The sequence below is a fragment of the Nannobrachium achirus genome (assembly GCF_963921795.1).
Source record: "Nannobrachium achirus genome assembly, chromosome: 18".
NCBI lineage: Eukaryota > Metazoa > Chordata > Actinopteri > Myctophiformes > Myctophidae > Nannobrachium > Nannobrachium achirus.
In genome coordinates, this window is record NC_137825.1 from 35957589 (window position 1) to 35975347 (window position 17759).

The 17759-nt window shown below is 41.2% G+C and overlaps 2 protein-coding genes across 2 annotated transcripts; both read left to right on the top strand.

Moving 5' to 3' along the window:
* Positions 1-3843: 3843 nt before the first annotated feature.
* On the top strand, positions 3844-14074 carry naglu (N-acetylglucosaminidase, alpha). The gene is made up of 6 exons (XM_080748289.1): positions 3844-4352; positions 6753-6900; positions 8313-8459; positions 8887-8972; positions 9539-9795; positions 11154-14074. Exons 1-6 carry the CDS (start codon positions 3940-3942, stop codon positions 12434-12436), a joined length of 2334 nt encoding a protein of 777 aa, XP_080604415.1. The 5' UTR covers positions 3844-3939; the 3' UTR covers positions 12437-14074.
* Positions 14075-14675: 601 nt separating this feature from the next.
* Positions 14676-17359, top strand: LOC308303795 (alpha-N-acetylglucosaminidase-like). The gene has a single exon (XM_080748291.1). It carries the CDS (start codon positions 14760-14762, stop codon positions 16080-16082), a length of 1323 nt encoding a protein of 440 aa, XP_080604417.1. The 5' UTR covers positions 14676-14759; the 3' UTR covers positions 16083-17359.
* The last annotated feature ends 400 nt before the right edge of the window (positions 17360-17759 follow it).

Sequence of the window (17759 nt, forward strand, 5' to 3'; positions counted from 1 at the left end):
CATATGGCTATTATAGAAATGCTTTTCAAAGGACAGTGTTACTTGAGGACAGAAGGAGATCAAATAAAGTTCTACCAGCTAAACCGGTTTGGTTTGGCAAGGTACAGTACGGTAGCTTTGATTTATATAGCTTCTTACGGAAGCATTCAAAATGCCAATGGAACACTAGAACGAGGAAACTTGAGAGACAAAAAATATAGGTAGCTGTACGGTACACGATTAGTGATTAATGAAGCCATGCCAGGATTGTAATTAAATGCAGTGTCACAATAGCTTAATGTGAAGGCACCTATCTATCTATCTATCTATCTATCTATCTATCTATCTATCTATCTATCTATCTATCTATCTATCTATCTATCTATCTATCTATCTATCCATCCATCCATCCATCCATCCATCCATCCATCCATCTAGGTGCCAACATCTGGCTTTGTCCAAGCTCTGAAGCGTGGCCTACATCTGGCTTACAATTTGTCACAAAGCGCTCAAAGTTTGTTGTACGCCCAGGGTCACATTGGCCAAGCTTCACAGGATGCTTAATGAAATTAGCTCATAAATAGCACAGCTAACTTCACACTAGGTGTGATTTATTAAATTATAATAAAGAAAACATACAAGCTATAATGCTATATTTTGCATGTTTTTTTTTTTTTTTTTTATAAAAAATGTGCCACAGTCACGTTTGTCCATGTATGGACATGTTGATGACGCGCTGCCTGCACCTACTGTATACCTACAGTTGCTACTGTTACCTCCTTCATTATGTCATAGTCATGAGGGAAAAAAAATATTTGTCAGCATTCAAATGGGCTTGGTAGGATAAAGCTATAAGCTATAAAACAGTTTTATTAGTCTGAAGCGCCATTCCCACCGGACATGATAACTAAAAGATAACTATAACCAAGGTACAAGAGCAGCTTTATTGTCCCTTTGTGAGATATATTGGCCTGGTGTGATACAACCAGGAACATGTATACACGCAAACTCTCTCTGGAGAGGAAAATGTGTGCAGAATGAACCTTAGATGAAAGGTTTTCACATTTAATTTGAAAAGTTTGGGGTGGAAGTTGAAGTTCTTCTTTGGTCAAAGGGTGTGTACAAAGTTTCAAACCAATCGGTCCCCAGTGGTGCCTGAGATTAGCTGCTCACACAGACACAGATAGATTCACAGACTCAGACAGACAGTTGGACCTTTGTTTGATATACATTTTAATAATTGTTTCTCTTAAATGCTTCTACTTTGTATGTTGGTGTTCAGATATTTATATATTTATAGATAAATATAGTTAGGCCCTGCCTAACTATAGTAATTTGTTTTCTCATTACCATAGAGGACAATGGACAAGTTTATCAGCATAATTAAATGCTCATGAAGAGAACCTTGAAAATGCTTTGTGAAAAATAAACAATTATTTAATTCTATCATGCAATGTTTTAATTACTTGAACCACAGCTGTTATTGCGACACTGTGGTTCCCCTGACACATCACTGTGATATAGGTGATTTCACACGTGACATCACCTATGTAAAAGTCCATATATGGGTATTCCCCAGAATCCCTTTTATGCCCGTATATGAAGATTCCTGATGTCATCAATATACATCACTGGCCAGATGGCCAAAACATGGCCCATATCTGTGTGGCTGGTTCAGATAGGGATCTCCACGTATGGGCATAAAAGGGATTGTATGTTGTGATGTCATGGGAACCTCTGTAACAGAATCCCTTTTATGCCCATATGGAGATCCCTGATGTCATCAATATTAAGCCCATATCTAACAGGACTTCATATGGGAATGCCCATATCTGTGTGGCTGGTTCAGACAGTGATCTCCATATATGGGCATAAAAAGGATGTATACAGTACATGGATCTACATAATATGGGTACCAGGGGTCTCCATATATGGGTAACGATATAATCAAGGCCAGATGGCCAAGAATTGGCGCGACTCGCCCTAAGGGCGAGGTCGCATGTTTCCCTGAGGTGTCTTACTAGTAGTCATAGTGTTAGTAGAGGAAGGTGACGTGAATTCTGTCTGTCTGTCTGTCTGTCTGTCTGTCTGTCTGTCTGTCTGTCTGTCTGTCTGCCTGCCTGCCTGCCTGTCTGTGGTGGCTCTTCCTTGTTCGTTTCCCCATGAGGCCACCACCCACCAGCCGATGGGGTAAGAAAGCATGGCATCCACAAACAAGTGTACAAAGTAAAGGGAAAAAAAAGATATGTTACATGGAACAGAATACTCAACACGTTTAGGCAAAAACAAACAATAGGCCTAAAATCTTACAGACTAGTCACTACTACTCGATTACAATAACTCCTCAGGCAGCTGCCATGATGTTAGAAAGGTAACAAATCATTCTCACTATGGGCCAACGAGTCAACGACATACAGTAGAACAACATCTGTTGTATCAGAGGACAGCAGTGTTACTTGTCCAACTAGTTGAAAATGGTATAAATAAAGGAAAAGGGCAAATGGTTGTCACTCTTGTGTATCATATCATGGTCAGTTTATTGTCGTGCAGCCTTGCCCTGGGCTCTGGTCCTACATTGAAGAGGCCTGCTCCTGAAGATCCTCTTTATAGGGGTGGCAGGTGGTCATTATATGTCTGTCCATCTGCTTGGACTCGCCGCACACTCACATGCTGCACTGTCTGTCAAGCCCCACTTTATCAGAGATTATTTGAAGCGTCCGACCCCAATGCCTATAGGTGGTTCTATCGTTGGGCAGCGTGGTAGGACTTCTTATGTCCAGTCTTGACTTTCATTTTCCAAGTATTAGCGTACTAGCACTACTTTCATAATACTTCCAAAACATCAAGGATATGTTCACAATTACAACACCAGAGGCAGCTCCACAGATCACTTCCAACCCAGATTTGGCCAAAAAAAAAAAAAGGCTCAAATGCTTTCTCCTGCTATGATGCTAAAATGTGGAACGCCTTACCAAAGGCCTTAAAGGCCTTTAAAACGGCAGCTGCTACTCAAACACTTTTTGTGGTATCCTTTTAGTTGTCATAGAACTATACCCTTTCCTATGCAAAAAGTATATATATATATATATATATATATATATATATATATATATATATAAACTGTATATTTTTGGAGCTGTGTGGAACACAAGCTCCCTATACGTGGCCGTGTGTGTGGCCGTGTCTGTGTGTCTGTCTGTCTGTCTGTCTGTAGCCTACAGGACCTTTTGTGACCACACGAGGGCGCTGTTGTTCAGTCCAGGCCAGACACACACACACACACACACACACACACACACACACACACACAGCTCCACTTCGAACAGAGGTTCGATTTTTTTAATTATGCTACTTCTCTTTTTAAAAAGGTGTCTGTTATGCATGCTTGATGCAGGTCAACCTTACAGTAGAGCTGATTCTACTGTACATCCTATTGTTTGCTTAAAACATTCTGATCTGTTCTATTTTAGGGCTGTCAGAATATATGGAATTAATGCATTAAACATATTCAGTTATTCAGTCTGACCCTGAATTTCAGAAGCTGAACAGTATAATTGTGAACAGCCAGGCAAAGTAGCCAACTACTTGCAGGGCTCTGGGCCCCTGCCAGATAGGTAATCATCATCACATGATCCTGACCTACAATCATGATCACACGCCTACAGGCAGCAGGTATCTCTTCCTTTTGAATTGTCTCATGTGACCTGACAGCCTCGTTCATCACATCATGCATCACATGCACGCAAACAAGTTTCACACAAACTCTCTCTCGCCTGATTGGCCCAAGTCTTGAATGAGTCGGCGAAGCTCTTCTTGATTGGCCCACTGATTGTTTGGTGAGCACACACGCTTCCTGGTTTCGCCTTGGTTTCGCACAAGGCTATGGTTCTGCTGCAATCGAGCATAAAACTTATAATGAAGTGGGTCACAAATCTCGGTTGAAAGTTAACGGCTATCAAAATGTCAGTCCGGAGCGGTTATAGCATCGTTTTGTTGGTTCTATTCGTTCTGACCGTCACGGTTCAATGCCGGTTTGAAACCCTGGATCACTTGAGACCGCAAGCCAACGACAAGACCCAGAGAAGAGCCGTGGTGGACCTCCTGAAGCGGCTGCTGGGGGACAGGCACCGAGAGTTCATCGTCTCTGTCAACAGAACCCTGTCCAATGACAGCCTGGAGGTGTGCGAGCTGCGCGCCGGCAAGAACGACAAGATCGTCGCCACGGGAAGCACCGGGGTGGCCGTGGCGTCTGGGATCTACAACTACCTGAAATACTTCTGCAACTGTCATGTGTCCTGGTCCGGGGACCAGCTGGATGTCCCCCGTCCTCTACCCAAGATCACAGGGGTCCTACGCATAAGCACGCAACACAAGTGAGTTAGACGAACAGTACACACAATAATAAATAAACACACAACACAAGAAAATGAACACAACGCAAGTAACTGAAGTAAGCGCACAGGTTTAACTTGATAAATGACTGATATTGTTCAATGTTGCTGTAGGCGTGTGTGACTAGATATCTAGCTGGCGTGACCAAAGTCTAAAGTTCATATATCAAGTACATACACCAGTAAGACTCCCTAATCGGGAGATAAGCGACCGTTGGTCGCTTATCTCCACAAATAGGCCAAAAGTTTGTTTTACCAATTATTACACTCTATGTGAACATTTACATCAACAAATCCCAAGTACTATGCAGAACGACCCATTTCAAGTTTTTAATGTACAACAATATTTAGAAAATAGGTCTACAAGCTGACAGTCCTCGTCCCTTATATTCCCATAGGTTATATGGAGATCTCAGTGTTTGTCAGTCCTTGTTCATTTATGCCCATATATGGACATCTCTATATCTACTGTAACAGTCCTTGTCCCTTTATGTCCATATATGGAGATCTCTTAACTGTAAGTCCTTGTCCCTTTTATGCCTGATGTCATCCGTATATGCCCATATATGGGCTTTCTAATATGCCCATATATGGACATCTCTGTATCTCCATATATGGGTATAAAAGGATACTTCAGGTCTGACATCAGGTTTGTTTATATTGGGTTGCTAGGTTTGACATCACAAACTCTATGGGCCATCTGACCTAGAAATCTATATTTGGGCATAGATGACTCATCGTGACCTCATCACACGTCGACCGCACGTGTGACGTGCGGTCGACCGCCCGTGTGACCGACGGACGGCCGGTGGAGGTTTTCATACTAAACTGCGACCTTACGGTCGCAACTACACAGCATTGTTTCTCAAACTTTCAAGGTTTCCCCTTGACTCTGACAGTGTACAAATGGAACCAAATGAACCTGTTAGGGTTCATTTGGTTCCATTTGTACACTGTCAGAGTTACAGACTTGTATGGGTCAATTTAGACCCCCCTAAAGGAACCCACAGAGTCCCTGGAATCCACTTTGAGAACCACTGGCATACACTGACAGACAGAGAATACTAGTCGTACACTCAGTTGCAAACTGAGGCCTGAGGCTGTTTGTTCTCTTATGATTTAAATGAAATCTTTTTGATGCAGTCCAAACAATCTCGGTCCTGTTCCAACTTACTTCCAAACGTGTGTTAAAGTTGTATGTAGTTTATAGTGGTCATGAGCGGCTTATTTGAATCCATATTCTGCCTTGCACTCTAATTGGAATGTATTCTCAAAACAACCCTTTGGACATTATTATTCCATAGGAGCCATATGAATGCTGGATGAGTGCCAGAACATACTGCGGGCCAAATGTCATGACATGCCATTCAGTTCCCTTTTGTGTTGTGTTTATCTCGTCTCTCAAGATAAACACCAAACAGGTGTTTCTAGTCTCCTCCTGTATCCTTAGAAGAACTTGCATAGTGTACATAACTTTATTCACATGTTAGGTAGCCTTTGGCCTGGACCAAGGCCAATTTGATGGCATGCAGCCATCTTAGGTCTTACAAAGTGATTTGTTTTGATCCATGTTCAAGCTTATTTTATTGTTGCATCTTACTAGGCAGGACTTGCAGGTACATAAGAGTAAAACATATTTTCCTTCAGACAGTGCAGCAGCATTGAATAGACTACGCCTCCTGTATTTTATTATTTAATGGATACATATTTGGGGTGGTATAAACATAATTGCATCCCAGTAATTACATTACAAAGCCAAACCCATTGGTGCGTTGCAAATGTGGATCGTTGTCTCACATGAGATTTTCTTGTTTACTGTGATTGTTATGTGAACACTTGTGCCGTGGCAGGGCCCTTTTAAAGGACCCTTCCCTTCAATTATCTGTCGTGCAATTAGGTTCGCATCAGCTCACTTCAGTTATGTCATGTGCACAGTGGTTATATTGTAAAATGCATGCAACCATGGAACCGTTTTTTTTCCCATGGCTCTGTTGAGGAACATGTCATGGGTTGGGTAAACGCTTATGTCAGCTTTTCTACTGTCTGCATGTTTTTTTATTTTATTATTATTTTTGTTTCAGTTTCACTCATTCTTTAGGTAGGTTAAATGTTTTCCATGTAATAAACTGCTACATTCACTGCCATGTCCTCAAACGGTTATGGCATCACGTATTTTTTAGATGGTGGATTCATAAAGGCTAGTGAAATGTTACTGAAACGCATTCTTTAAAAAAAAATGCACATTTACGTTTGTCTCTTCATTTTGCATTCTTATATATTCAGGCCTGTGACCTTTATCAATATCAACTGAAAAATACAGTTGTGCATGCACATTTTACATTTGGCTTAGTTTAAGCCAATTATGTTTGTGCCATTTTCCAGATTCCGATATTACCAGAATGTATGCACCGTCAGCTATTCGTTTGTGTGGTGGGACTGGCCACGGTGGCAGAGAGAGATCGACTGGATGGCCCTCAATGGCATCAATCTGCCATTGGCTTTCACTGGTCAAGAGGCTCTGTGGCAAGAGGTAAGACATCCAGTGAGGTACAGTACGAATACAGTTAATTCATCTAGTTTGGGTTTGTTACTATTGTATGTTCGTGTGTGGTGTGTAGTGGGGGAATTATTTAGTGTCCCCAGAGCTAGACAGTGGCCCTGGAACATGGCAGATATACTACGCTAAAATATCGTACTCTGCATCAATGGACCCACCAATGGAGGATACCAATTCCACCATCAACAGATTTTTATTATTGTTAAATCGACACATTTGACCAGTCCAAATATTCATAATTTTTCCTTCAAGTTACACTTGGTAGCATTCTGCCACTTGTCATCTGTAATAACAACTTGCAAACAGCTTTGTTTATATGAGCAACATAACATGAAGGGATGATGACCATGTGATGTTTGGATCCCATAAACTGGTGGGACAGATGCATTGTAATGGCTAATTGGATGTTCTCAATGCATTTCTTCTTGCATTGTTTTTCTAAATGCTACATGGATTAGTGTGTTGTGATCTCTGTTTGGGACCTCTCACTTTGTAAAGGGATCTTTTGCAGGCTACGGGAACAAAAGTTGCATGAATGTGAGATGAACAGAAACATTTATACATAATACATATCGATTTGAGGGGCTAGGTGATCAATACTGTTTTGTGAAATGGTGATACTTGGTTGTGTTGTGGTGGTGTTTTTTGCAATGCCCTTCCCCAGATTGATAAAAACTGTCTGCTTGTGGCCATGTCAATCTATGTTCTTTGACCAAAAGGAAATTCCGATCTCTTTATAAATGCTTTGCTGACAAAAACAACAATGGTTTCACTTCTCACTGTCTTTCACTTCATTTTCCTTGCGTTTGTGGTCGGAGGTAGTTCTGTTTTGTGATGAATAGATGTAGGATGTACATGCACATTGCACATCCCCACAATTCTTGATAAAACCAGTGCTGGATCAAAAAATCGCCAAGTAAAAAAAGTAATATTCACACGCACAGTATATTAAACAAACAACATTTCACCCAGGAAGGGCTTCATCAGGTTTAGACATAATGATACTGTACACTGTGTGCTGACATGACCTTTCTTTACTGTGTTTTAGCATGTCATGAATGTAGTGGCATGAGCTGTGATTGGTCTATTTTTGGGGGGACAGACATACAGTACATGCACACACACAAATGTTCCTGTATCACTTGTGCAATCGCAATAAAGTCTATAGCCCTATTAAAAAACTAAAATTGCTGATTTACAAGATCACATCGTAATGGGTTGTGAACTTCTAAATTGACTATTTTTGAAACCTTTTGAAAATGTGTGGCTCCAATGACATGCCTAAAATTGGGACACCAGACTATAAGCGGTTAACTTCTTAAGCCTGATATGCCGCAATATGTAAACATTAAATTAAGTATAGATGTCCTGTCCATCCGTTTTAGGTTTACCGTGCTATTGGTTTGAACCAGTCAGAGATTGAAGAGTTCTTCTCTGGGCCTGCTTTCTTAGCCTGGAATCGCATGGGGAACATGTTCGATTATGGAGGACCCCTAACGCAATCCTGGCATGTCAAGCAGCTGTATCTCCAGGTATAATAATAATTATAATAATATCATGTCATACAGTTTATATAAAACAGTGGCTTTTTCCTTTTTCATATCAAGGTCCATTTTTTATTCAGCATTTGAGCCACGGAACACCATTTCATGATAGGAGAGAAAACGGGTAAAACAATGATTTAACTCTTGAGAGTGTTAAATGAAACCAAATGGACTATCATTTTCCAACTGACCATCATTTAGCTGGAGAGCACCCGGAACCCCCCCATGGACTGCACTGTTGGTCCCCGTAACACTGGTTGAAAACTGATATAAAACATTGAAATACAATAATCTTCTTTGGATGATACAATCATTTATGACTTTGATACCTTGACTTATCGATATCAACTGGCCAAATATTTCCAAAATGTATGTTTTAATTAATCATTTAATAATAATTTCTCTGTCTTCGCAGTTTAAAATCTTGGAGAGAATGAGATCCTTCGGAATGATCCCTGTTCTGCCGGCATTCTCTGGGAACATTCCCAAGGGCATTCTAAGGTTAATATAAAACGTTGTACAGACTGCCTGTTTCTGATGATTATTTCACATGTCACGTTGACCAACAATTAAACCAAATAGTATCATGAAACTTATGTTTCAATACATGTTTCAATACATTTAAATGCCGTAACCCATTGTAGTACTCTATTTAAAACGGTAGTTTCTGGGGAATTCATAGTCCTCTGTTCAACCTCACCCTTTGCAGCAGTAACCCATTAAAACCAGGAAAGCGTCTTTCATTTTAGTGTTTGCTTTTCAAATATAGCATATATACAGTATAAGCTAGATTTCATTGATTGATTATTTTATTAGACAAAAATGGAGAACAGTACAAGTATAGTTAATACAACAGAAATGTAGTACAGTACAAGTACAGTTAAACACCCTGCCTAAAAGGAACATCCCAAATAAGTCCTTTTACGGTCTTTTTTTTACGTAGGAAGTCCTTGGTATTCAATTCATGGATAAAGTGCTTTTAACTACTGATTTAGAAGCCATTTTGTAGAATTGGCCTCTGGTATTAATGGGTTTAAACTGTGTGTGTGTCTGAATGGGCTTTTCAGGTTGTATCCAAAAGCGAATGTAACCAGACTGGGGCCGTGGGCTCGGTTCAACTGCAGCTACTCGTGTGCCTACATCTTGGATCCCCGGGACCCCCTCTTCCTCCAGATCGGATCTCTCTATCTGTCACAGGTGGTGAAGCAGTTTGGCACGGATCACATCTACAACACAGACACCTTTAACGAGATGATTCCTCCGTCCTCGGACACCGCCTACCTGTCTGCAGTCAGTCGTTCTGTCTTTGCCGCCATGACCGCAGGTGAGCACAGAATCCTGTGTGGACCCCAACCAATGCTAGATGCTTGTGACCGATGTCAGCAGTGGTGAAAAGTAAATGTACTCAAGTACTGCACTTAACCTATTAACACTCCCTCTGCCAAACACGAGTTTCCAGAGTTTTTATTTTTTTCTTCCTACTTCCTACTTCCGGTTTCGATATGATCGCGATCGCGAAATGCATGTTTGACTCCCAGAACAACTCTATCGTTCAAACATGGCAGCCATGTTAGTTTGCATTTGAAGAAAACAAGATTGCCTCTATCTCATGAATGCCTGAACGGATTTCCAAGCAGATTTCCAAGCGTGCACACACGTGCACGTTATAAGGTAAGAAAATGGTGGCATTGAAATACATTAGTTGATTTTAATCATGGCAATAAGCAGGTTAAGTCTGTGTCATCTTAGATTTGAACCACTTGATTTGTGCAAATCTTTGAATGTATAGTCCCTGGAACAAAATGTTTTGAGATGGGGATCGGCGGCCAAATGTATATAATTTTGTGGGTCCTTGACATGAAAAGGTTTGAGCACCACTGATATAGAAACATAAGTTTATCAGAAAACTGATTTAGAGGACTTTTGTCTGGCCTCAGGTCTTAATGGGTGAAATACAATTACAAAAGTGTTTTTTATTTGATTTACTTGATTTACTAACCCTAACCCTATTTCCAATACTTTCACTTTTGGTTACTTTTGTGATTCAAGTACATTTTGGAAACAGGAATTGTACTTGTAATGGAAGTATTATATTAGCATTGTGATACATATTGATACTTTTACTTCCATCACTGGATGTCAATCCCCATTTTGGAGAGTGCTAGACCAATAGATTACCAATGTTTTGACCGCTATTTTCTCAAAAATTGCAAATATTTCTAATCAATTTGAAAAACTTTAAATGTTCTATTTGAGAACATTATAAGCAAACAAATTAATACAAAAAATAAAATGAAAACAGATAACCTTTTGAGTAAAGTTTGATGACAGAGATGTCAGGTTGACTGGTTGAAAATCGGGACACATCGCCTGCATAATAACAGATAGTGATGATGTTCAAAAAAGTAAATAATATGGTCCATATCAGCCAGCCTCTAATTCTGTGTGACAGTGACATGACATCTAAGTCTTTTAATTAGTGTTACAAGCGGCACATATGACATGAAAAGGTCTGCAGAGTTTTGAGTTCATAAGTTCAATAACTGCCCCAGTTTCATAACTGGGGTTGACACACTGCCCTATTGCCTCACACAAACGGCTCCCCTTGACCCCACTCCTGTTTTCTAGGCATGTTCAAACTGTTCCTTTCTTCTCTCACATGCATTTATTTTTTGTCCCTAGTTGATCCGCAGGCAGTTTGGCTGATGCAGGGCTGGCTGTTCTTTAGTGCCGCCAGTTTCTGGAAACCGGCCCAGATTAAGGCCCTTTTGCAAGGAGTGCCTATTGGCCGTATGATCGTGCTGGACTTGTTTGCAGAGACGGAGCCAATCTACTCCTACACTGAGTCCTTCTACGGACAGCCCTTCATCTGGTGCATGCTGCACAACTTTGGAGGCAACATTGGTCTGTATGGCACAGTGGAGAGCGTCAACTCAGGGCCGTTCAAAGCACTTGACTTCCCCAACTCTACCATGGTGGGCATCGGCTTGACACCAGAGGGTATTGAGCAGAACCCTGTGGTGTACGAACTGATGACCGAACTTGCCTGGCGCAAAGAACCCGTCAACTTGGCCAAGTGGGCATCACTGTATGCTTTCCGACGTTATGGTAGCACGCATGAGAACTTGGCTGCCGCGTGGAGGCTTCTGTTTGCCAGCGTCTACAACTGCACTGTCCCACATTACAAGAATCACAACCACAGTCCACTAGTGCGCCGACCTTCCTTCCGCCTGAACACTCGTGTCTGGTACGACCCGGCTGAGCTGTTCAAAGCCTGGAAGCTCCTCATGGATGAGGCTCCATCTCTCATGTCCAAGGAAACCTTCCGCTATGACCTCGTAGATGTGACACGGCAAGTCCTGCAGGATCTTACGACCGTGTTTTACATGGATATTTCAGAGGCCTTCCATTCGCAGAAATTGCCTGAGCTGCTGACTGCCGGTGGCGTGTTGGTCTACGACCTCTTGCCCGAGCTCGACCGGTTGCTGTCGAGCGACCGCAACTTCCTGCTGGGGGTGTGGATTGAGCGGGCACGTTCATTAGGCCTGGATGAGAAGGAGGCCTGGCTCTATGAGATGAATGCCAGAAACCAGATCACGTTATGGGGTCCGGATGGCGAGATCCTAGACTACGCCAGTAAAGAGTGGGGAGGCCTGATGGGGGACTACTATGCTCAGCGCTGGGGCATGTTTGTCGAAACCTTGGTGGAATGCCTGGACATGGGAAACTCATTTAATCAAGATGCATTTAACCAGGCCGTATTTCAGATAGAGAAGGGCTTTGTCTACAACGGCAGAAAGTACCCCACCAAACCTGTGGGAGACACTTACGAGATCGCTCACAGGATCTTCCTGAAGTACTACCCACAAGCTGTGAAGAGTAGTCACAGACTAGCCAGACAGACTATCGCTCCCACATTCTCTGACTGCTACAGAGAGTCTGTATTTCTGCCTGGTAAATGTTGAGAACGAGAAGCTAGACAGGAAGGATATTCGACCAATCACAATGCTGTGTTCATAAAGACATTTTTGAAAATATCTTTAAAATATATTTTAGAATTGCCATTTCTATAGCTAGATAAGACTAATTTGGTTTCCTATGGGAGTTATTATGCCAGGGGTTCCCAAACCTTTTTTGCTCAAGGCACCCCTATAAATATTCTTTTCATCCGAGGCACCCCTACATTATATTCATAATCTTCTCTCCCAGCACCTCATAACATTGAGATAATAGCCATTTTGGTTAGAACTGACTGAAAATAACTTTATACCTCAAGTTTAAAATGATACATAATATCCTGTCAAATATTTTCAAATTATCTCGCTGCTCCTCTGGACTGCCGTCACAGCACGCCAGGGTGCTCCGTCATCCACTTTGAAAACCCCTGACTTACGCAACTACAAAGGCGGAGTGGGAGAATCATGTGGCATCGCCTTTATTTTCTATCCGTTTTCAGAGCTTCCGAAGCACAGACTGTTTGGCGGAATCATTTGAAAATTTTGCGAGCCAACATGTCTATCTTAACACTTATGTTGCAATGATTTTTTCTCTTCAATGTCTCGCGTTGCCATGGTTACCATAGACTTCCATGTAATTGTGCAATTGTGTAAAAAGTGCACGCCCATGCCTAGATGATGCACCACGTGTGTAGATGCTGTTCACAGCTTTCAAACAAAAAAATCCGCTTGGAAATCCGTTCAGGCATTCATGATTTATGGGCCATTATGTTTTCTTCAGATGTAAACAAACATGGCTGCCATGTTTGAAAGAATGGGTTGGTATGGCGGTTAAACATGCAATTTCGCGATCGCGATCATGCCTAATACATTTCTGGAGGTCCAAAAAAAAAAATAGAAAAAAATTTTTTTGATTTTTTTTTTTTTTTTTCAAAAACGGCCCAAGCTCGGGAAACTCGGGGTTGGCACAGCGTTGGTATCAATACAAACTCGGGAAACTCGGGGTTGGCACCAGATGTGTTAAGAGACTGAAGAGTCTATAGTGAGTGGAAGGCACCACTTGAGGCTCATTAGTAGTCATAGTGGGCAATATGCATATTGTAATAGCCTAATGGTGTTATTCTTTTTTTTTTTTTTTTTTTTTTAGATAAAAGTAATTGTGTTGTATATACAAAATATTCAGTTAAATCAACAGCTCAATCAAAAACAATTACAAAAGGGATGAGTGAAATGATGTTAAATGTTACTGGTTTGAAATTTTGCTGGTTCGAAATTATTGTGCTTGGGTTTTAAACAATTTGCTCTGCCTTTTTTCTCAGTTCCCTGCCTCAAACTCAGCTGAAAATAATTCATCTGAGGGATCTTTTTTATAGTGTTTTTCAGCATTGTTTTTCTTTGGTATTTAAATGTTCTTACAAATCTGAATGTTTTGCAAAACGAGGAGACATTATTTAAATAGTAATCATGAAGATAATAGTTTTTATATCATGTTTTCTTCATGGGCAGCACACTTAGATTTTCATATTGCACATTTTTCACAAGTTTAATTTACAATAACCGATTCATACTCATTAAAATGCAGAGTGCTTTCATATTGTTCTCAACTTCTAGAATGTACAAGAATTATAGAATGTGGAAAATGATATTTTTGTATTTTGATAATAAAACTAATAATATTATATAAATAAAACCGTTCTTGTTATTTGTAACCTCAGGGAAGTGATAAAAGTCTGAATACTGCATGAATGATATAAGCCAACAATCTTAATACTTTGTCCATGTCAGAGAATACAGCAGAGTACCTTCTATTGTAGGCTTAGTATGAACTTAGTATGGTGGTGACCAATCAATCTTTACACACATATTGGGCTCTATTTTGATTTTCTTAAGTACCAGCTCTTATGCCTTAACATAGAAGCCTGTCCATACTGTCTCCGACCACAAACCTTTTTGTTAGAAAGGTCCGGGTCAACTACAAAATGACGTCACTCGCATACTCCGAATTAGAGTTCGGAAAGCTTCACGTCGGAAAGTCGAAACTCTCTGACGAAAGGTTTGGTGGTCGGAGACAGTAGGGACGGGACGCATCGGCTGCATAACGACAGATACATGTACTCATGATGTTCAAAAAAGTAAATAATAGCCCATATCAGCCTGGCTCTAATTCTGTGTGACGGCAGTATTTAGGTTTGTGTTACAAGCAGCTGAAAAGGTCTGCAGAGTTTTGAGTTCATAAATTCAATAACTGCCCAAGTTTCATAAAACAGGGTTGACACACTTCCCTATTGCCTTACACAAACCTCACCCTTGATCCCACTCCTGTTTTCTAGGCATGTTCAAACTGTGCCTTTCTTCTCTCACATGCATTTATTTTTTGTCCCTAGTTGATCCGCAGGCAGTTTGGCTGATGCAGGGCTGGCTGTTCTTTAGTGCCGCCAGTTTCTGGAAACCGGCCCAGATTAAGGCCCTTTTGCAAGGAGTGCCTATTGGCCGTATGCTCGTGCTGGACTTGTTTGCAGAGACGAAGCCAATCTACTCCTACACTGAGTCCTTCTACGGACAGCCCTTCATCTGGTGCATGCTGCACAACTTTGGAGGCAACAGTGGTCTGTATGGCGCAGTGGAGAGCATCAACTCAGGGCCGTTCTTAGCACGTGACTTCCCCAACTCTACCATGGTGGGCATAGGCTTGACACCCGAGGGTATTGAGCAGAACCCTGTGGTGTACGAACTGATGACCGAACTTGCCTGGCGCAAAGAACCCGTCAACTTGACCAAGTGGGCATCACTGTATGCTTTCCGACGTTATGGTAGCACGCATGAGAACTTGGCTGCCGCGTGGAGGCTTCTGTTTTTCAGCGTCTACAACTCCACTGTCCCGCATTACAACAATGACAGTCCACTAGTGCACCGACCTGCCTTCGGCCTGAACACTGGTGTCTGGTACAACCCGGCTGAGCTGTTCAAAGCCTGGAAGCTCCTCATGGATGAGGCTCCATCTCTCATGTCCAAGGAAACCTTCCGCTATGACCTCGTAGATGTGACACGGCAAGTCATGCAGGATCTTACGACCGTGTTTTACCTGGATATTACGGAGGCCTTCCATTCGAAGAAATTGCCTGACCTGCTGACCGCCGGCGGCGTGTTGTTATACGACCTCTTGCCCGAGCTCGACCAGTTGCTGTCGAGCGACCGCAACTTCCTGCTGGGGGTGTGGATTGAGCGGGCACGTTCCTTAGGCCTGAATGAGAAGGAGGCCTGGCTCTATGAGATTGATGCCAGGAACCAGATCACGTTATGGGGTCCGGATGGTCAGATCCTGGACTACGCCAGTAAAGAGTGGGGAGGCTTGATGGAAGACTACTATGCTCAGCGCTGGGGCATGTTTGTCGAAACCTTGGTGGAATGCCTGGACAGGGGAGAATCATTTAATCAAGATGCATTTAACAAGGCTGTATTTCATGTCGAGAAGGGCTTCGTCTACAATGGCAGAAAGTACCCCACCAAACCTGTGGGAGACACTTACGAGATCGCTCACAGGATCTTCCTGAAGTACTACCCACAAGCTGTGAAGAGTAGTCACAGACTAGCCAGACAGACTATCGCTACCACAGACTGCTACAGAGAGTCTGTATTTCTGCCTGGTAAATGTTGAGAGATCTGCCTGGTAAATGTTTAGAGAAGAAGCTGTCATCTGCTCTTTAGACAGGAAGGATATTCGACCAATCACAATGCTGTGTTCATAAAGAAATATTTGAAAATAGCTTTAAAATATATTTTAGAATTACCATATCTGATGAGGCAACTAGCTAGATAAGACTAATTTGGTTTCCTATGGGAGTTATTTACGCAACTACAAAGGTGGGGAAATCATGTGGCATCGCTTTTATTTTCTACTCGTTTTCAGAGCCTCCGAAGTGCCGACTGTTTGGCGGAATCTTTTGAAAATTGTGAGAGCCAACATGTCTATCTTAAAGACTTGGGGCTATAGTGAGTGGAAGGTAGCCTGGTATAACCAGCCTAGATACTAATGCAGCTAGCTAACTAACTGCAGTATCTATCATCCCCTCCTTGTTTTAACATGGGTGGATGATGGTATAGCTGAGCTAGGCTAAGTGGAAGGCACCATATGAGGCTCATTAGTAGTAAAAAAAAAAAAAAAAAAAAACTGCTATTATTACAATATGCATATTGTAACAATAGTGTTTCATTTTTTTTCTTTAGATAAATTTGTGTTGCATATACAAAATATTCAGTTAAATCAACAGCTCAATCAAAAACAATTACAAAAGGGAAAATGAAGATTTTGCTGGTTCGAAATTATTGTGCTTGTATTTTAAATAATTTGCTCTGCCTTTTTCTCAGTTTCCTGGCTCAAATTCAGCTGAAAATAATTCATCTGGGGATCTTTTTAATAGTGTTTTTCAGCATTGTTTTACTTTGGTATTTAAATGCACTTGAAAATCAGAATGTTTTACCAATCGAGGAGACATTATTTAAATAGTAATCATGAAAATAATTGTTTTTATATCATGTTTTCTTTATGGGCAGCACATTTAGATTTTCATATTGCACATTTTGCACAAGTTTAATTTATAATAAATTATATAATTCGTACATTAAAATGCCCCTAAAATGCCCCAAAATAAGCCCAACTCAAACGTAGAGTGCTTTCATATTGTTCTCAACTTCTGGAATGTACAAGAATGATAGAATATGCGGAAAATTATATTTTTGTATTTCGATAATGAAACTAATATAAATAAAACTGTTCTTGTTATTTGTAACCTCAGGGAAGTGATAAAAGTCTGAATACTACATGAATAATATAAGCCAACAATAGTACTTTCTCCATGCCAGACAATACAGCAGAGTACCTTCTATTGTAGGCTTAGGGTCGATTCATACTCTACTTTTAGAGCCTAATTTATTTTGGTTTGGCTCTGTCTAAACTATGATACGGCGTCCTCTGATTGACGCCATATCAGTTTAGACAGAGCCAAACCGAAATGAATTAGGCTCTAAAAGTGGAGTATGAATCGACCCTTAGTATGAACTTAGTATTGTAGTGACCAATCAATCTTTAACACATAGGCCTATCGTGTTTCAAAGGAAAAAGTATGGAAACTATTTAAAATTGCCACTTCTTAAACCCTATCCTCTGATGTGTGCATTATGTCTGTCGGCCTGAGTTGATCAAGGGGAGATAGACACAGCTGCCTGGCTGAAACCTCCATCTGAAGTTCAAGGTCAGCTTTACATCTGGGAAGGCTTGAGCCTACCGTTAATCCTGCCGTACCTCTACCCCAAATCTCTTCACCGAATATAGCCG